The following is a 16,746-nucleotide window of genomic DNA, read 5'->3' on the forward strand; positions in this document are numbered from 1 at the left end:
AATACGCCACCTTATCTGGACACGCTGGGCCAATAATTTGTCGAACGGTTCGACTACCTTGATTAATAACCGCGCCGGGAAATGAAGGGGGAATGGCCACATCCTGGTAAGGCTGTATCGTCTCATGAGCTCTGGGTTTGCATGAAGTTTAGATATATCTGCTTATACAAACCATTCTTGTGGTATGCTATCAGGAGCCTAGTGTCCTTACAGGATGTATGTATTGTTAATCTATTTCTGATCATTCGTGACTAAAATCTCAAAGTCCGTTGCAGTTCGTGGACACGGGAATGCAAATATATATAGATATAGATAGATATGTACCGTCTGTGACACGGATACCAACCCACAAGAGATGTGAATAAAGCTCTGAACCCATGGGCAGGATTATACATACATACATATACTTATAACGACCGACTTTTCATTCAGGGTGGGTGGTTTACAGGCCACCAGTCCCCTGGTACGCACTCCTGCGACATGCTATCAAGAGCTAGTTGAATCCCGGCATAAGAAACGAGTACATAAACCTAAGCCAACGAAAGGTTCTACCTGAACACATATTAATTAATAAAATGATGTGTGGGTGCAGGAAAGTCAAAGTGTACGATTTCGAGAGTCTAGTGCTGCCACCCTGGAAGCTCTTACAGATGAAGCCTACTATGATGTCATGCGGCAAAGATAACGCCATAAACAGAACAGCTCTCTATGCACTGTGTACTTGTTACTTACTCCGTAGTAAACACCGCGGTAGTTTCAGGTTATGATAGGGTGGTTCTGATGTCCACTACGCTTTAAATCCCGAACTCTATGTATCGGCCGAAAGGTGTCAAAGCACAACCCCATAGCTTTAATTGAACGTACCTAAAATAAGACTAAAAGATAACTTGCATAAGGCTGGCACGTGACAAGGCTTATATACATGTCCCACATCACTTGCTAACGTCTTATTGTGACTCAACCTGATAGACGCACACACTGCTGAGAAAAGATTTATAGGCTGTTGAGGTCGTGCGTTGGATCAATATGGCTGACGTCAAACCACCGTTCACCGAGGAGTCGGCGAGGAAGAAGGTCAAAGCAGCACAGAATTTGTGGAATACCCAGTAAGTATACTCTACATTGAGCCTCAACAGCAATGATCCCTACGGTCCTTCGTGCGTGTGGTCTTAAATGTAGGGCTTCCATGGCATTTTATCCCATGCTGCTGATACGAGGGGCTATACACAGTAGTTATCTCCCCATGCCATGGTTTTGATGTTTCATCCCTTGCTCGCAGTTATGCAACCGCCTCGTGGCTAAATTCATCCATCTCCACTTCACTTGCATTGCTGTTTCCCCTTCATACTCTCTCTCAAATTTTAGTCGCCGTCGTATAGCTTACTGTGCGGGAAAACCTGTTTCCATCTACTTACAATATGTGAATTAGAGATCCAGTACGTGTCGCTCAAGCCTATACACCAGATTGCGTTTGGCGTAATCGTACTTCATTCTTCTCCGGGACGGATAATATCATCTCTTTCTTAACTGCGAAATGGAACCGTGAAGCAAATTATAGGCTTCGAAAGGAGCTATTTTCCTTCACTGATGACCGTATTGCGGTGCAATTCTGGTATGAATACCAAGATGTTGAAGATGAGATGCGCTGGAAGCGCTGCTACGGCCTCGAGGACTGGACCTTTGACCAAGAAACGGGGAAGATGAGAAAAAGAATGATGAGTGGTAATGACCTGGTTTTGGGGTCTAACGGGAACGGAGAAGGAAGGTGGTTTGTTGATGGAGTTGACGTTGAAGACGTAGCGATTAGTGAGGAGCATTGGTGACGAGCCTAAATTCGACCACACCAGTTCTTATTGCACGAGTCGACCCAACTATTGCGCGATTGTGCAAAAGTGACACGCCAAGTCAATTATGACACCGGCCTTCCATAGTCTTCGACTGCTTGGCATATTGATTCATACTACTCAGTCCTGGCTCATTCCTTGAGATTAAAGCTAGTTCACCTACAAGTTGGGTGCATCTTCCCTGATCGCCAAGAAGAACACATTTTAGCTTTAATCGATCTCTGGAAATTATCTGCAGGTGATGAGCATGCCTGAACTGTCTCAGAATACTTATTTTTTTTTTTTTTTTGTTGAATGTCCTCCCTCCCTCCCTTGATTCAGAGCCCCTCTTCTCCCCCCCCTTCCCAACCCTAATGCTGATACTTTGCCGTCAAGGGTGTTATCGTGTAAAACAAGGAAAGGATAATAGGAAAACCGAAAAGAAAGGGACACATATTGAAGACTTTGCGAGATAATCCATGCTTTCAGTGTTGAGAACCTGCAGCCCTTCTGGAAAGTCCAAAGGGAGGAATGTAGACCGACTGGAACAAAACCAGCCACTGTGTAGCCTCTCAGTGTCGACCAATGTATCCTATGACTGATGACACGAGGAAACCCTTGGTGGAGTCTTCTGTATGCTACGGGGAGCAAGGGGTGCGGTGACTGTCTACTACCGCTGCTCACCTTTACTGGTACACCATGGTCTCGTATTCTACAACTGACTTGTTCTCAAGTACATTTGAAATCTCTAGAGTTTAACGTTGAACAATACAGACTTTGTATGTTAATCAAATTCGAATCGAGCATGTTACGCTATAAAGCTTGGGATTTTGGAGGGTTACTGTAGTACATTCCAGAGGGTGATATCGACTGATACCGGGGAGACGTGAGGAATTCAAAGGAAACAAACACTTCAACGCTCATTCCACGTAGCGATATTGACCTCAACATGGTATGTTCTAATCCAACTAGTGTGCCGTGTCTGCTATGGGCGGGAATTGGGTATGCTCCCTGGAACGTTTGTACTGGAAATCACTCTTGCGTGTTGAAGACTGCCTGTTATCCTTCTCTAGTGCTCTTCGAATCACGAAGACAACAACAGCCCGAAGACATACTGCTGCCAACCCGTGTCGCCAATATACCCCACGCTCCTTACCTGTGCACTCGCTGATACGTATCTAATTCACGGCTTGGAGATAACTAACCTAAGGCGACTTAAAGCACAACTCGCGAACGCGCTCTTTTGCTTTGTTAAACAAGAGTTCCTGGAGGTAACAGGTACAGTTATTGCTTATCATTTATATCGCATTCTGCAAGTCGCGTCAATCATCTTTCCGTCGAGCTAAGGTAAGCTGAAGACCTCTACATATAGCCGGAAGTCTGACTTGGGATTACTCTCTGACGAATTACAGTCTTATCGAGGATAATTTCCACATGTGGCCTGACAGTAACTGTATCCACCCGTCGTGTTAGCCTGCGGTTACATGGCAATGGAACAAAAGACTGTCCCTCTTAATCCTGAATCCGTACGTGCGCCTCTTGTCGATGTTAGCAATAGAGTCAACAATTGTCCCAGCCCAAATTTGGTACAAGGGGAAGAATCAATGGGGGGTCTTCAATATCTGAGCTCGCCACAACCAATGTCTATTGTGACTAGTCCACCCGAACAAAAAAGATATGTAGATAACAACTGTCTTTCGCCGACCGCGAACCCGAAGACTTCATCTAAGCGGAACTCGACCTTGTCAGCGAATTCAGTCATATCAAACCAAGGAAAGCGGAAAACCCATGTCGGACCATGGCAACTCGGGAGGAACCTTGGGGAAGGCACAACAGGTCGGGTGCGACTAGCGAAGCATAAGTATACTGGGCAAACTGCGGCAATTAAGATAGTGTCGAAGACGTCTGCAGCGATGACCCAGAGTAATAGTATCGCAGAAATGGACAGGAATAGGGGACTTCATGGTAAATCAGGGACCCGGCATATCCCATCTGGAATCGAGCGCGAGGTCGTCATCATGAAACTTATTGAACACCCAAACGTTGTTCGTTTGTACGATGTATGGGAGAATAGAGGTGAAATGTAGGTGGGTTGTGAGACCTCGATTATGGCAGTACTGACACTCGATAGATATCTTGTCCTCGAATACGTTGAGGGTGGGGAGTTGTTCAACTACATAACTGAGAATGGACCACTTCAGGAATTCGAAGCAGTGAAGTTGTTCCGACAGATCCTTGCTGGCCTTGGATACTGCCATCGCTTCGGAATCTGCCACCGAGATTTGAAGCCGGAAAATATTCTGTTGGATTCGCAGGGTAACGTGAAACTTGCTGACTTTGGAATGGCCGCTCTTCAACGTGAGGGTTATTGGCTTAAAACATCATGTGGAAGTCCGCACTATGCTGCCCCAGAAATCGTTAAAGGTGACGAATACCGCGGCAATAAGGCTGATCTATGGAGCTGTGGCATCATCCTATTTGCCCTACTGACTAGTTATTTGCCATTTGACGGTCAGGACCTGAGTAGCACATTGAAGCTGGTGAAGACAGCCAAGGTCGAGATTCCATCAAATGTGAGCTACGAAGCGGCGGATCTCATTCACAAGATCCTACAGAAAAAGCCAGAAAAACGAATCGATATGGCGGATGTTTGGAAGCACCCTCTCTTGAGGAGATACGAATGCTTAGACCCAGTAATGCATAATCCTTATATAGGCCCTGCACCTTCGTGGTCTGTGAAGGAGTGTGGACCGCGCATTAGCAGACATGAACTTGAATCGGAGTCTGATATATTAAGGAACCTCCAAACACTATGGCACGACGTGGAAAGGGAGGTCTTGATTGAAAGACTATTGGATCCAGAGTAAGTTCGGTTCGCTACGATATAGCTCTACTCTACTACTTGAATGGAGCACGTAGGAGAATTCCATGACTGACAACCCATACAACAGACCAACACTTGAAAGAATGTTTTACAACGCTCTAGTCAGGTTTAGAGATGAGCATTTAGAAAATTGGCCAGGCCAGTCTCTTGAGTACTCAGCCAGTGACTATCACCATATATCCAAGGATTCAAATGGGACCTTTAGTCGACGAGATAATGATCGCTCAAAAGGATCTCGACGACGTGGCCAAGTCCCCATGAGCAAAGTCGCTCAATTAAGAAGTAATGCTATTCAAGAGCCAAAATCCTGCGCAACCGTCGGGAGCTATGATCCCTTCCGTTCACCATGTCATGTTGTGCCCGAAAAAGAAGGACATACTTATGTCACCATCCATAGGGATGTTCCGGACCATGGAGGCAGAAAAGAAGAATCAGATTCAATTGCAGAGGGAAGCGTCATATCTGAAGAGGAATTTCGGGACCAAACTCCATGCCCTCCAAGCTCTCCTTTTGCGATTGTACAGAACAAGAAGAAACCGAGCTCCCTGAAGTCTTTCCACTCAAGGACCTCTCATACCGGCAACCGACGACAACTGAATGGTTTATCGGCGCCTCGTTCTGCAAGCTACAAGCGCAATGTTTGTTTCCGCCATGTGAGAAACCGTTCGCAAGGTTCAACAACTGCAATGAAACCGAAGGGGGCCCCTATAAACGTCCCAGATAAGGACATGAGCGAGAATAGCCTGATGTCCATAGACCCTGGCCCTTTTGCTGATCGGGAAAGCAGCCCACTATTGCCTGCCCAACCAGCTGTGGTCCGGAGGCCTGGTGTTGCCTTGAGGACGTGCGCACCCCAGAAGAAGGTGCGCGAGTCTGATTTCATTTGGAAGGATGATGCACGCCAGGTCTCTCATGAGCTTAGCCAAATCTGTGAGGAGGCCTTTAATCGCGCCTCGCTATCAACAGGCTGCACGACAACAAGTACATGCATGAGCGCAGAGACCCCCGCGACGTCCGTGTCAATGGCTAGTCCTGAAGCATCACATAGTCGTATTGCTACTAGCAATTCAAAAGCTCCGGTGACACCTTCCCGTTGTGGAGAGTCCCCTAGATCTTATACCGCTGCAGAACTGACTGAAACGCGGCGCAAACTCATTGCCCATTCCACTCAGGACGGTACCGAGGATGTTCCCGGATACCTTGTAGCTGTGATCAAGCATCTTGATCGTCTAATCGAGCAAGACAAGGCGCGGCAGCGTGAGCGGGTTTATACTCCTGAACCAGAGGCACAACCTAGCGAACTATCACAGGATGCAGGTTGCCTGCCAAAAATATCAGAAGAGCTCCACAACCGGCAAAGCAATAGTGCAACACAATACAAGCCTTATCGACCTGGTCTGACAACGAGCACTGGCACTAACACAGGTCGCCCTAGTCGGAATGGCATAGGAACTATCCGGATGGTCCCTCAAAGTTCGGTGCCTTCCATAGAAACTATTCAACCTCTAACAATCCGCAAGAAAAGCGAAGGTCCCTCACCTAACATTCATCATGAGCCATTTGCGGACGGCTCCAACGAGGAAAATCTTGCACCATGCAGATATTCTTCCATGAACTCCTTCCATTCCCGCCGTCCTTGTGAGCTTGATCCTATCGCAGAAATCCCACCAAAGTCAGAGAAGCGCAACGCAGCGCGATATCCCGACAACAAGAAGTGGTCGTGGTTACCTATTAAGCACCAACCACCTACGGAAACTGTATGCAAGAATCTGAGACCGCTACACCCTGTCGACAGAACTGTCACTGTGCACGAGGTAAACCCTTCTGCAGACAGTTTAACCAACCAGCCGGAGACCCCAGCAGGAAAGAGCAAAGGAGGCTTCTTCAAGAAGTTCATGAAGGGGAAAGCCAGTAACCCCAAATACCCTACAACAGGTCAGTACCATTTAATCAATACTATACGAACCTCATCTAACAGACCTGTACCAGACTCCCAAGCTACGGAAACAACACCTATACTCAGCCACCCTACAGAACCTCCTCGCTTGATAAACGCCGACAAACCCCTCCCCCAAAGACCCGGCACCTCACGCAAGCCTGTGAATTGGTTTGCACGCATGTTCCAGTTCACTCCTGCCACCAAGGCCCTCGCACTCAACACCTCAAAGATGAAAGGCCGAAAGGAAGTGCACAGGATCCTCCGAGAATGGAAGCCCTACGGTATTACAGTCCACTACGACAAAGCCGACGGCATAATCTATGGGAAAGTCTCTAGATCTAATAGTAAGTCAATAGAATCATATCTATACACACTACTCCAGTATCCTAACTATCATCCAGTCCGCCGAATCCGTCCTGTTGCATTTTCCGCTGAGTTCTACACCGTCCTCGAAGACGGCCGCCGAGGCAACCTCAGTCTAGTAAGATTCAAACAAGAACGAGGCGCAGTCTCATCCTTCAACAAGGTAATCGATACCCTGGAAAAGTTCATGAAGCGGCGCGGCCTTCTAGTGGAAGACCCAGTTCGTGCGCAGCAAATGATGAAGGTCCTGGACAAATACCAGGATCCTCAAGGTAAATGAAATGAGTCAAGTTACCAGCAAGCACCTTCTGTCTTCACTCAATATCTAATTATTTGCATACCCCCAACATCGTTCACCTCCATGAAAGGCACAGGAGCAGAAACATTTGTTCTAATAATACCCTACTTACATTTTCAATCTTATACACCCGAAGTCGGGATCAGTTTTGTTTGCATACGTGATATCAGTTTTTGAAATACTGGATGGAGTCTGGTCTTTCTTTTCTATCTCGATGTGTGTCTGTTTCTCTATCGTCCATTTTTCTTTTCTTTCATGTTCCTGCCCTTGTCTATTCCCCCAAACCCATCAGAAAATCCAATCGTTACACTCTCAACCATCTCCTATGTCAACTCACGTTCGTTTCACACAAATCTCAACCTAAACCCCAGAATAAACACCTGGTTAGGTCTCTTTTGCATTTTCCTGATAAATATCCCATCTTTGTTCTCACACAAGCCTACACCTTCAGTCACAGGGCAAACAACTTGTCTGTTCTGTGCTTATATCCACCAGTCCCAGAATACTTGCCATTCGTTTTATGTTTCATATTTGGGTCACAGGAGGCGTCTCACAATAGGTTAGATAGGAATAAATCAATTGATATCTTTGTATTTTGTGACTCTCTGGGGTAACTTGTTGGGATGATATGAGTGTCATTGATATTCACTTAATATGATCGTACTGTAGGCAATCTATATGGCTGGATCACATGGTGAATGATGTACAAGAAAACGCTACTCTGATGGCATGAATACACTCTTAACTTGTTTAGGTACTTACTCTGTACTAGTATTCCAGAAAGAATTAGACTCATAATACCGTGGCATTCGAAAGGAAAGTATGCACAATGCAATATATCAACCAAAATCAACAAGTAAGCATTGGAATCTGAGCGTCATAAAAAGATAGAAACAAAAATTGATCAGACAGCCTCCCAAGTATCACAAAACAGGTAATGATGGGAAATAGAACAACGGGGAAAAATAAAAAAGATGACCTCCTTTTTCGCAGTGTCAAATACCTTGACCACAAATAACAAGCACATCGCAAACAAGCCGCGAAATGGAACATATCATGAAAATACAACAGAGAGCCTCCCGAAATGTATAGGAACACTGAGAAAGATAAAACGACTGCCGCTAGAGAAAAGGATCGAAAATGGTCCATCAAAACAAAAAGACGAGAGAGGTAAATGCAGCAAAATTCCACACCATGATTGGTTCCGTGATAGTCGACGCTGAGAGGTATCAATGTCCAGTGCAGACAACACTCATTCTCTTAATCCTGCCTGAACCATACTCACCGATTTGGGTCACTGTTCCAGATTTGTTCGCATACACAGAGAATACAAACTTTCTAGGATGTACCAGAAAATTCGGTGTGCAGATTATGGACCATCGGAGGTTGCCAGTCAAAGCGGACCCAGCAGCACCCCGATGGGTGACATCTCAAGTACCGACTCGGTCAAACAGAAGAATCCGGAAATGAGGGCTCGAATGTTTGCAACGGCACGAAGTAACCCAAAAACGCAGTGGTATGGAAGACTGGATATTGGAGACAAAACACAACAGAGAAAAACGACAAAGAAAATTCCATTAGTGGGTTGCCCCAGATAGTTTATAAAGCCGTGATGTTGTATTTCGCAAAGGGAAATTCAGGTGATAAATAAAAGAATTGCGAGTTATCGACTGTCAAGTGTGAGGCCCGTCCGATTGAATCCGCAAAACTGACAACCCGCACTACCCCATTGGCAGTCATTGATGACCGACAACTCCCTATACAGATCGTGCAGCTCATAACACTCTTGCATCTCGTTTCCATGGCTTCGTAGCAGTCGAAAATTGTTGTTATTGGTTGTTTTTCTTTTTTTTTTTTCTTCTTCTCTTCAAATATACCATCCACTGGAGGTATCGTTACGACTTCCTTCTTGCGAACGACACTTTTTTGGCCTCATCATAGCCGTGGCCTCAAGTCGATCATCCACCCGGATATTTGTCATCTTCTGTCGTCACCGTATGTTGTCTTGCCCTGCCATCGATACGGGATGAAATAGGGGTACGTTTCGTTCTCGCATTGTCATGATACCTCTCTTGCTTTGATTTTGATGTTTTCCCGTCTTTCCTTCCCCATAGCGAACGGCACAGTTGTACCTTCCAAAAGCAAGGAATGTTTGCATGTGACGTGTGGAGGACCGTGTGGCCAGCACACACAACCTTCCGCGTCAACCACCAACGAAACTGAATTCGGTATCTGCAGCTCCATCCCCGATTCGCACCCACCTCCACTCATCTGCCCCAGCCCCCACCCAGACCATCATCGCATTGCAGGCGTATCGAGAATATGTTATGGTGGGTTTACTGATTCAAGCCCCGCCGGTTGAGGGCATTCAGCATATCACTGTCAGTGCTGGAACGACCCTGGCTGTCTCCTGGATTCAACATGTCACGAACATTCAGACCACCACGAGATGAGCCACCAGGAGTAGAAGTGGGTGGGGGAGTCATCGCGCTTTGACTAGCATGCAGAGGAGGATAGGGTGAATTGTGGGGAGACGAAGAGTGGCGATTATCGTAAGGGTACGCCGACTGCGGAGAAGGACGACGATCGTGCTGAGGTGGAGGTGGATAGTATGGACTTGAGGCAGAATGCGCTTGATATCCTGGCGCGGATGTTGCCGGCGTTACGGGTGCCAAGTTGGTTGGATCAGGATACTCGAATCCAGAACTGGAGCCGCGACGGCCAATAGGTCTCTGTTCGCAAAGGGACCAGTGAGTAAGGGTGCTTTTGACAGCGGATAGAGCTGAGTTGGAACTTACAGGATCTTGAGGGAGGGGTGGGGGTGCACTGCCATAGGGATTCTGATACAACCCCTGTGGCGGGGGAAGTGTGGCATCAGGTGGAGCTTGAGGTTGTTGTTGGGGTGGTAAAGGTTGACCGTGAGCGCCATAAAGCATTACCGGGGCACCACCACGTGGCTGGTTCTGTGCGTTTCTCAAGTGTGGGTAGGCAGCATGTGCAGGAACAAAAGCTTGCGCCTGGGAGGAAACTGGCGTGAACATGCACTCTTGGTTGAAGCGGATACAGTTGCTGCAACGCCCATCCTGAGAACTTTCGAATCCCGAGCACCTAATCTATTTACCGTGGAAACCATTGTCAGCTCACAACTGTCTACTCAAAAGCTGGACAATATAGCTCATAGCCCAATACTGTAGAAGCATACCTTCCGTCTCCGGCAGTAACGACAGGCGATAGCTGTCCGCTGTCGTGGAGCGGCAGCTTGGTAGACCACTTGGGGCGGAGGTGGTTGAGCATAAACGTCTGGGGGGCGATAAGCACCAGGGGGCGGTGGAAGGCGGTAGGGGTCTTGCGGGCCCTGAACATGCGGATGAATGGCAGCCATGTTGGGCGGCGGCGGATACTGTGACTGCGGCGGCGGAGGATATTGGTGGTCGGCACTCGGTGGAGGGTACGAAGCTGGAGGATACTGGATGCGGCCACTGTGTCAGTGACCCCAGACTCAATTGTGAAAGGCAAGAATCGATCAAAAGGGATGAGAGGATGAGGCTCCCAGAGACAGCGAGGAAGGAAGGGGAAGTCGATATATCACAGCAAAGAGGAAACGGGGGAGCCCGTCGGCGCAAGAAAGGTCAGTGTGGTATAAAAGAGTGAAACATACAGGGTATTGAGAAGCCGGCGGATAATGAGCGGAAGGGTTATCCTCAGGTTGACTAGTGTTCCACTGAGGAGGTGGATACTGTCCCTGTCGATTAGGGTCGCTGAAATCGTGGGGGTTGCTGGACATTTGTAGTCGAGAGAGCGCGAGAGGCTGCTTAAGAAACGGAACGAGACGGGGGTGGGAAAAGGAAAAACAAATGCAGGATGATGTGAGAGTCGAGTCACGTCCCGCGGGTTGTTTGGTCGAAGCTGCTGGCTGAGCAGGGATGGCTGTCCGTATGTATGGGTGTATGTATGGGGATATTTGTATGTATGTATGTATGTAAAGGAACGGAACGGGCGATGGTATGTAAGTATGTATCGGTGTATGTATGTAAGTACGGTACGTATGTACGCTGTACGCAGGCCGAGAGTGTCTGTGTGGTGTGTGTGTGGTGTGCGGTGGTGCGTGAGAAAAAGTGCAAGTTAAGGCGACCAGGATTGCAGAGATGCGGAGTCCAAGCCGGTCAGAAAAGCAGTCCAAATCAAAACAGTTCCAGCTCCCGTCGGGTGATTTGCAAGGCTAGCATAGCCTCGTGGTCACGCTGGAACCAGACGGGGAAGTAATAAGGAAAGATGAGGGCCTAATCCACAGAGGGAAGAGGAAGCCGAAGAGGAAACGCGGGATAAGAGCGCAGAACAGGGGGTGGGAGGCGAGAGGCGGTGGAGAGCCACCAGGCAAAAGAGAGAGAGAGAAAAAAAAAAAAAAAAAAAAAAAAAAAGAGGTACGAAATAGTTAGCTAAATTAGCAAGGGCCAGGAAAGGACTAAGGGAAGGGGGCAAAAATATCAAAAATAAAAAAAATAAAAAAGGACAAAGAGCTATGGCAGTCGATGAAAAATAAAAGGAAAAAAAAAAAAAAAAAGAGCCTCTACTGATTTCCAGTGTTTCCAGGTTATGACGTGAGCGTTGAGTGCTTCCTTTTATGTCCTTCTGGTTCAGCAAATGATGGCCCCGTATAAAATGAGTAGGGAGGTACAAGAAAGAAAATACGATAGTAGTAAAAGTGGACTTGGACGGGGGTAACAGATGGAAGGATAAAAACGACGAGGACCCCAAACCCACTAGAAAAAGCAAAGTCACTGCTCGGGCAGTAGTTCCTAGCTGGTAGCGTTAGGTAGTGGGAATCAGCAAGCAAAGGAATAGTATCCCTATAAGCCTGGCAGTAGCGCTATGCACTGGGTCAGTATATCAAACACCACAGTTGCGAGATGAGCTGGGCCAACTTGTCGGCAGGGGACACTATGGTATTGGGATTTATTCCACCTTTATTGTTATTATTTTTTTTTCTCTATTTTTTCTCCCCTTGCAAAAGAGAGTAATAACAAGAAGAAGAATAATAATAATAATAAAAGGCGTGTGCACAGACTGGGATTTCAAGGCAGTAAATAGTTTCCGCAGGGGGAATTCCGCAAAGGTGTGCTTAGGGAAGCAGGAAAGTCTTAGGAAGTTTTCTTACCACAAGGTAGTGCAGGTGGATGACCTCTAGTATGGAATTGAATCAAGGAAAGAAGTGGAAGAAATGTAGGAGAACTACAAAGTATCCTTTTTCACACTTTTGTCTGTTTGTGGGAAGAAGCAAAGCCCACCTCTGAGAAATAATGCCAATAATCAAAAATTCAAACAAAATTAAGGGTAAAAAAAGAGCAAGTGGTGACCGAGGAAGCGAAGAATGAGATGCAATGGAACAAACAGCTCTTACTCCATAGATAGTTCGAAAACAGACGAATGACGAAGACGGAAGGGACTCAAGCCCTTCACTGCCTTTTTATTTCTATTTCTATTCCTATTTTATTTTTCTTTGCTTTTTGTTTTCGACAATCCTAGTCAATTATTATTTCTACAATGAAATACGAATACTGCCACTCTCGTCTATACGACTGGCTACGTAGTAGCTGCCTATCGTAACTAGATCATGAAGACCAATAGGTCAGGAAATATTCATACTAATAGACTGGTTCTTTGGGTCGCCGACTCGCCGGTCCGTCCGGGAGGCAAAAATAAAGAACAAATCAAAGGAAGAAAACGGTTGGGTCAAGCGCGTCAAAATACACGAGATGCAGGGTGGGAGTTCCACGGCTGGCGGAAAGCGGAAAGGCGGGAAGATTCGCAGATGGAGATCTCAAGGGATATTGTAACAGGGCAGTTCCTTGGGTCGACTGGGTCTTTGGGTATGCTGGAACCTGGAAATTTGACGGTTTGTCCTATGGGATTTCGTCTTCTTTGAGGTACCACGGACAATTCAGTAGCCATTATTCAGGTAGAGAAGATTGTTATTGGTCCCAAACCAAAAAAAAATAAAAAGAATAAAATAAAAAAATAAAAAAAAAATTATCACCACGCGGGTAATTAATTATCGTTGCTGAACTAATTGCCAGATTCCATCGGTAGGCGATGACCGGGCAGAGAGGGAGATTGGTTGATGCGATTGATTGGGAGAGATGGGGCAATGGATGTTGTGGGCATTATCATCGGCGTCAGCACCAGCTGGGCACTGGAGAAATATATAAGTAAGCAGGACGGGAAAAAAAAATATATAAATAAAATAAAAAATAATAAGAATTGTTTATACGAATGATATTTCATGAGGTGGTAAAAAAAAAAGAATTACAGTAGCGGTCATGAAAAGAACACACCGTCGAAGAACGGTCCGCGGACATGGTGGGGCCCTGTCCAACACGCCAGCGACCCATAGACATGGACGGGGGAGTCTCTAAGACGCAGCTAAAGCATTAATGGTTCCATGGAGATCACCTGAATCGCCGTAAGCCCTTCGGGTTGGGCGTTTACCAGACCCCGGCGACCACCCCAGCAGCGACTACTGTAGAGTCTAGAGCCTGAAGAGGGGCGTAAGTTTGCAAGTGACGAGTGATGACGGATGAAGGGTACTCCGGGACGGGTAAAGGCGCCGTGACGGAACTCCACCGACCGCTTCAATTCCTTCCGTCTCCAGTTTGGGCTCGTTTTTTCTTTCTTTTTTTTTTTTTCTGGCGACTTACATGGTTGATTAAGTTGCTGTCCGAAAGTGGCTTAGAGATACTGGTAATATTACCTACAACCTATCGGGCTCGAAATGATACATACATATCTAACCCATGAACGTTGAGATCGATTCATTGGCAATAGGCTTTATCAGGAACACGTTCTTGATCATTCTTATTTTAGGTGCGGTTTTATAGCTCTGGCTTTCCATTTTTATCTAAGACAAAAGGAATAGCTGTACAAAGATATGGAGACTAACTTCCAGATGTTTCATCTGACCATGGCTGAACGGCCTCAGGCTATCCCTTTTCAGGATCTAAGCCGGTGCCCTGTGCTTTGCAGCGGTCCCCGGATAGGAACTACTTGCAGTAGTAACTTACGTCCAGGTGCGAAACTAGACACCACGCGGACTCCATCCTGACCTGCAGATAGACGATACAAGTTCAGGTCTGATTGGGGGCACCGCCTGGATGAGTAAAGTGGTATGTAGGATACGTATGACTTCAATGATGGATGGAGAATCCCCCAGCTGCGCTACATCGCAGTCGACTTCAAAAGCGCATACACAGAGGTCGACTTGATTATTATCAAGATGGGAAAGGGGAATGTAGACCTACATACATGCTGGGCCCACCCGGGTAATGCCCGAGTCCCTAGAAGAGGGGCTGACGGCCCGTGGATGGCAACGAATAATCGTTTATTAAAGTGTACCAATCGCGGCCTGCAGAAGATTAATCATCCAGCCCTTTTACTGTATCAAGCCTTCATTCATAAAGAAATTTACCTCCAAGTTACACTGCTTACTCGCTGAGGTCCTTGGCCGGGCATCAAACGAACACAGCAAATCCGACTCATCGAGGTAAGTTTATCTATCAAAGAAAAATATGTTGGGAATCATATGAGAGCCCAAATTCCATTGGCTTCTAACCATCTCGTGTCCCCTTTGTCCTCCGTCTATGGTTACCGGGCTCATGTTCTTGGGACGCACTAGGGATTAAGGGTACCAAGGTTCTCGATCCATGTTGAGGAGTTCTTTTTCTGAAAAATAAAAACAACAACAATAATAATAATAATAATAATAGAAAATAATTTCCTGGGTGCTCCAGCCGTGCGGGAAACTAGTAGTACACATGGCTGCACATACATAAGTGACTTATGAACCATGGTTGATTGTTTAACTAGTGTACCAGAATTCGGACCAGCGCATACACTCCTTTTTTGCCCCTTCTCTTTTAAGGCTTTTTCTACGGTGGGATTCGACCCAGTGATCATAAATTAATCCGAGCAAATATAATTGATGGGTGTGTTTAATTACGATAGTCATGCTTTCTTGTTCAATGGGGCTTACTCCTTGCAGACCAAGAGTGTGGCGGACATTCTCAACCACCGACCAGCCCTACATGTGGGCACAACAGGTACGGAGTACCTGGTGCTCAGATCTTAAAAATACCATAGGTAGAATTACTACTAGGTCTAATCATGCGAGGACCGAGATTACCCTTACTTTATATCTCGGCCACCTGATCTCTTATAACCTTAAAGAGTACTTGTATCTTGCTATCTTAGTTGGCGAAATCACTTAGGGCTAATCGGCTCAGGTATGCGCCTCGCAGTAGTGCCCGCGAACATGCAGCGGCTCTCCTGTTGTGGTCCGGCTCAATAAATCATACAGGGTTCCTCCATCAACCAACCAGGGTAGGGAAGTCACCAAGCAACATCTGGGTGGCTGATTGGCGAGTATTTCTGCACGATAGATGCTTACCCCAGTTCTTACTCCCGACCAACCCCTTGTATCCTTGCCCGGCAACCTGCATGCCGCTTATCTCCCTGAAGAAGCGGAACCTAGATCAGTAACTCACCATGCAAAGCCACTGGCACGAGTTTCAGTGGCTTTAACAAATTGCGCCCTGCACAGTACTTTGACTCCCTTGCATCCGGGAACTCGGGGATCACTCACGAACGGCCCAGCCCGTCCACAAGGGCCGTGGGCCATGGTTCAGCCCGCAATCTTGTCATCATAGCACCGAAAACGGTGTTGCAATGCATAGTAGGAATGTCCCATCCATCCGGGCTCACCCCCCTTTTTCTTTCTCCCATCGCGTGATCATTCGGTAGGATGCAGTTGTCTCGGTCTCCAAAGTACACAAATTCCAAATCTCTGTGGAAAGGGGTACACATTCTATTACAACACAAGATGCTTATTCACATATGCAGCTATGCCTTGCTTCCGTTCAAGAAGGAGCAAGAAGAGTTATGAGAGGCTCTTTGTTTCAGTGAAAAGGTCGGAGATCTAGCCCAATGGCCTTGACCAACAAAGGGGCTAAAAAGTAGGTCACGGAGGATTTTTGAAGGTTAGAAAGGACCAGCGATTCCATAGGATTCGAGCTATTTGATATGTATCTATACACAAATCTGTCCCAAGTTAGAGTCTAGCCGCGGAAAGAGTTGTTATACCGAACTTGTCGGTAAGATGCACGAAAAACAACCAACTGGACCGAAATCACCGATTGACATGATCAAGACGGTCCTGAGGGGGACTAGAATAGACGGAAGTGATATGTAGTAGTGGTGGATACAGGTATGTCGTCATATCCCGTCCAAAGACCGGAGAACGTTGATTTGGATTCGTGGGTAACCGCTCCGAGCGCGGCAAGGATCCAAGCTTCCAGGTCCTTGCTTAGATTCCATACCAGAAGGCCAACCCCTGCGAGATGCTAGGGGACAGCACGCAATATCTTAAAACTTGTATAAAGTGCTTTTG

At 46.7% G+C, this 16,746-nt stretch overlaps 4 protein-coding genes across 4 annotated transcripts; 2 read left to right on the forward strand and 2 right to left on the reverse strand.

Moving 5' to 3' along the window:
* Positions 1–904: 904 nt before the first annotated feature.
* Positions 905–9,164, forward strand: F9C07_2285152 (uncharacterized protein). Its single transcript, XM_071510743.1, has 7 exons — positions 905–1,106; positions 1,430–3,170; positions 3,236–3,906; positions 3,955–4,686; positions 4,775–6,642; positions 6,697–6,990; positions 7,048–9,164. Exons 3-7 carry the CDS (start codon positions 3,308–3,310, stop codon positions 7,287–7,289), a joined length of 3,735 nt encoding a protein of 1,244 aa, XP_071364538.1. The 5' UTR covers positions 905–1,106; positions 1,430–3,170; positions 3,236–3,307; the 3' UTR covers positions 7,290–9,164.
* On the forward strand, positions 1,027–1,823 carry F9C07_8792 (uncharacterized protein; the record flags this gene model as incomplete). Its single annotated transcript, XM_041286495.2, has 2 exons — positions 1,027–1,106; positions 1,430–1,823. 2 exons carry the CDS (start codon positions 1,027–1,029, stop codon positions 1,821–1,823), a joined length of 474 nt encoding a protein of 157 aa, XP_041147990.2.
* F9C07_2164683 (putative C6 zinc finger domain protein) lies at positions 9,141–11,720 on the reverse strand. The gene is made up of 4 exons (XM_071509320.1): positions 10,966–11,720; positions 10,510–10,773; positions 10,106–10,420; positions 9,141–10,039 (listed from the first exon to the last, which is right to left on the reverse strand). The coding sequence occupies exons 1-4, from the start codon at positions 11,089–11,091 to the stop codon at positions 9,644–9,646; spliced, it is 1,101 nt and encodes a 366-aa protein (XP_071364539.1). The 5' UTR covers positions 11,092–11,720; the 3' UTR covers positions 9,141–9,643.
* Positions 11,721–14,284: 2,564 nt separating this feature from the next.
* Positions 14,285–16,082, reverse strand: F9C07_8796 (uncharacterized protein; the record flags this gene model as incomplete). The annotated part of the gene is made up of 6 exons (XM_071511825.1): positions 14,285–14,314; positions 15,334–15,381; positions 15,677–15,728; positions 15,771–15,812; positions 15,845–15,892; positions 15,943–16,082. The coding sequence occupies 6 exons, from the start codon at positions 16,080–16,082 to the stop codon at positions 14,285–14,287; spliced, it is 360 nt and encodes a 119-aa protein (XP_071364540.1).
* Between the last annotated feature and the right edge of the window lie 664 nt (positions 16,083–16,746).

The sequence above is a fragment of the Aspergillus flavus genome, chromosome 5 (genome assembly GCF_009017415.1).
Source record: "Aspergillus flavus chromosome 5, complete sequence".
In the NCBI taxonomy this organism is placed as follows: Eukaryota; Fungi; Ascomycota; class Eurotiomycetes; order Eurotiales; family Aspergillaceae; genus Aspergillus; species Aspergillus flavus.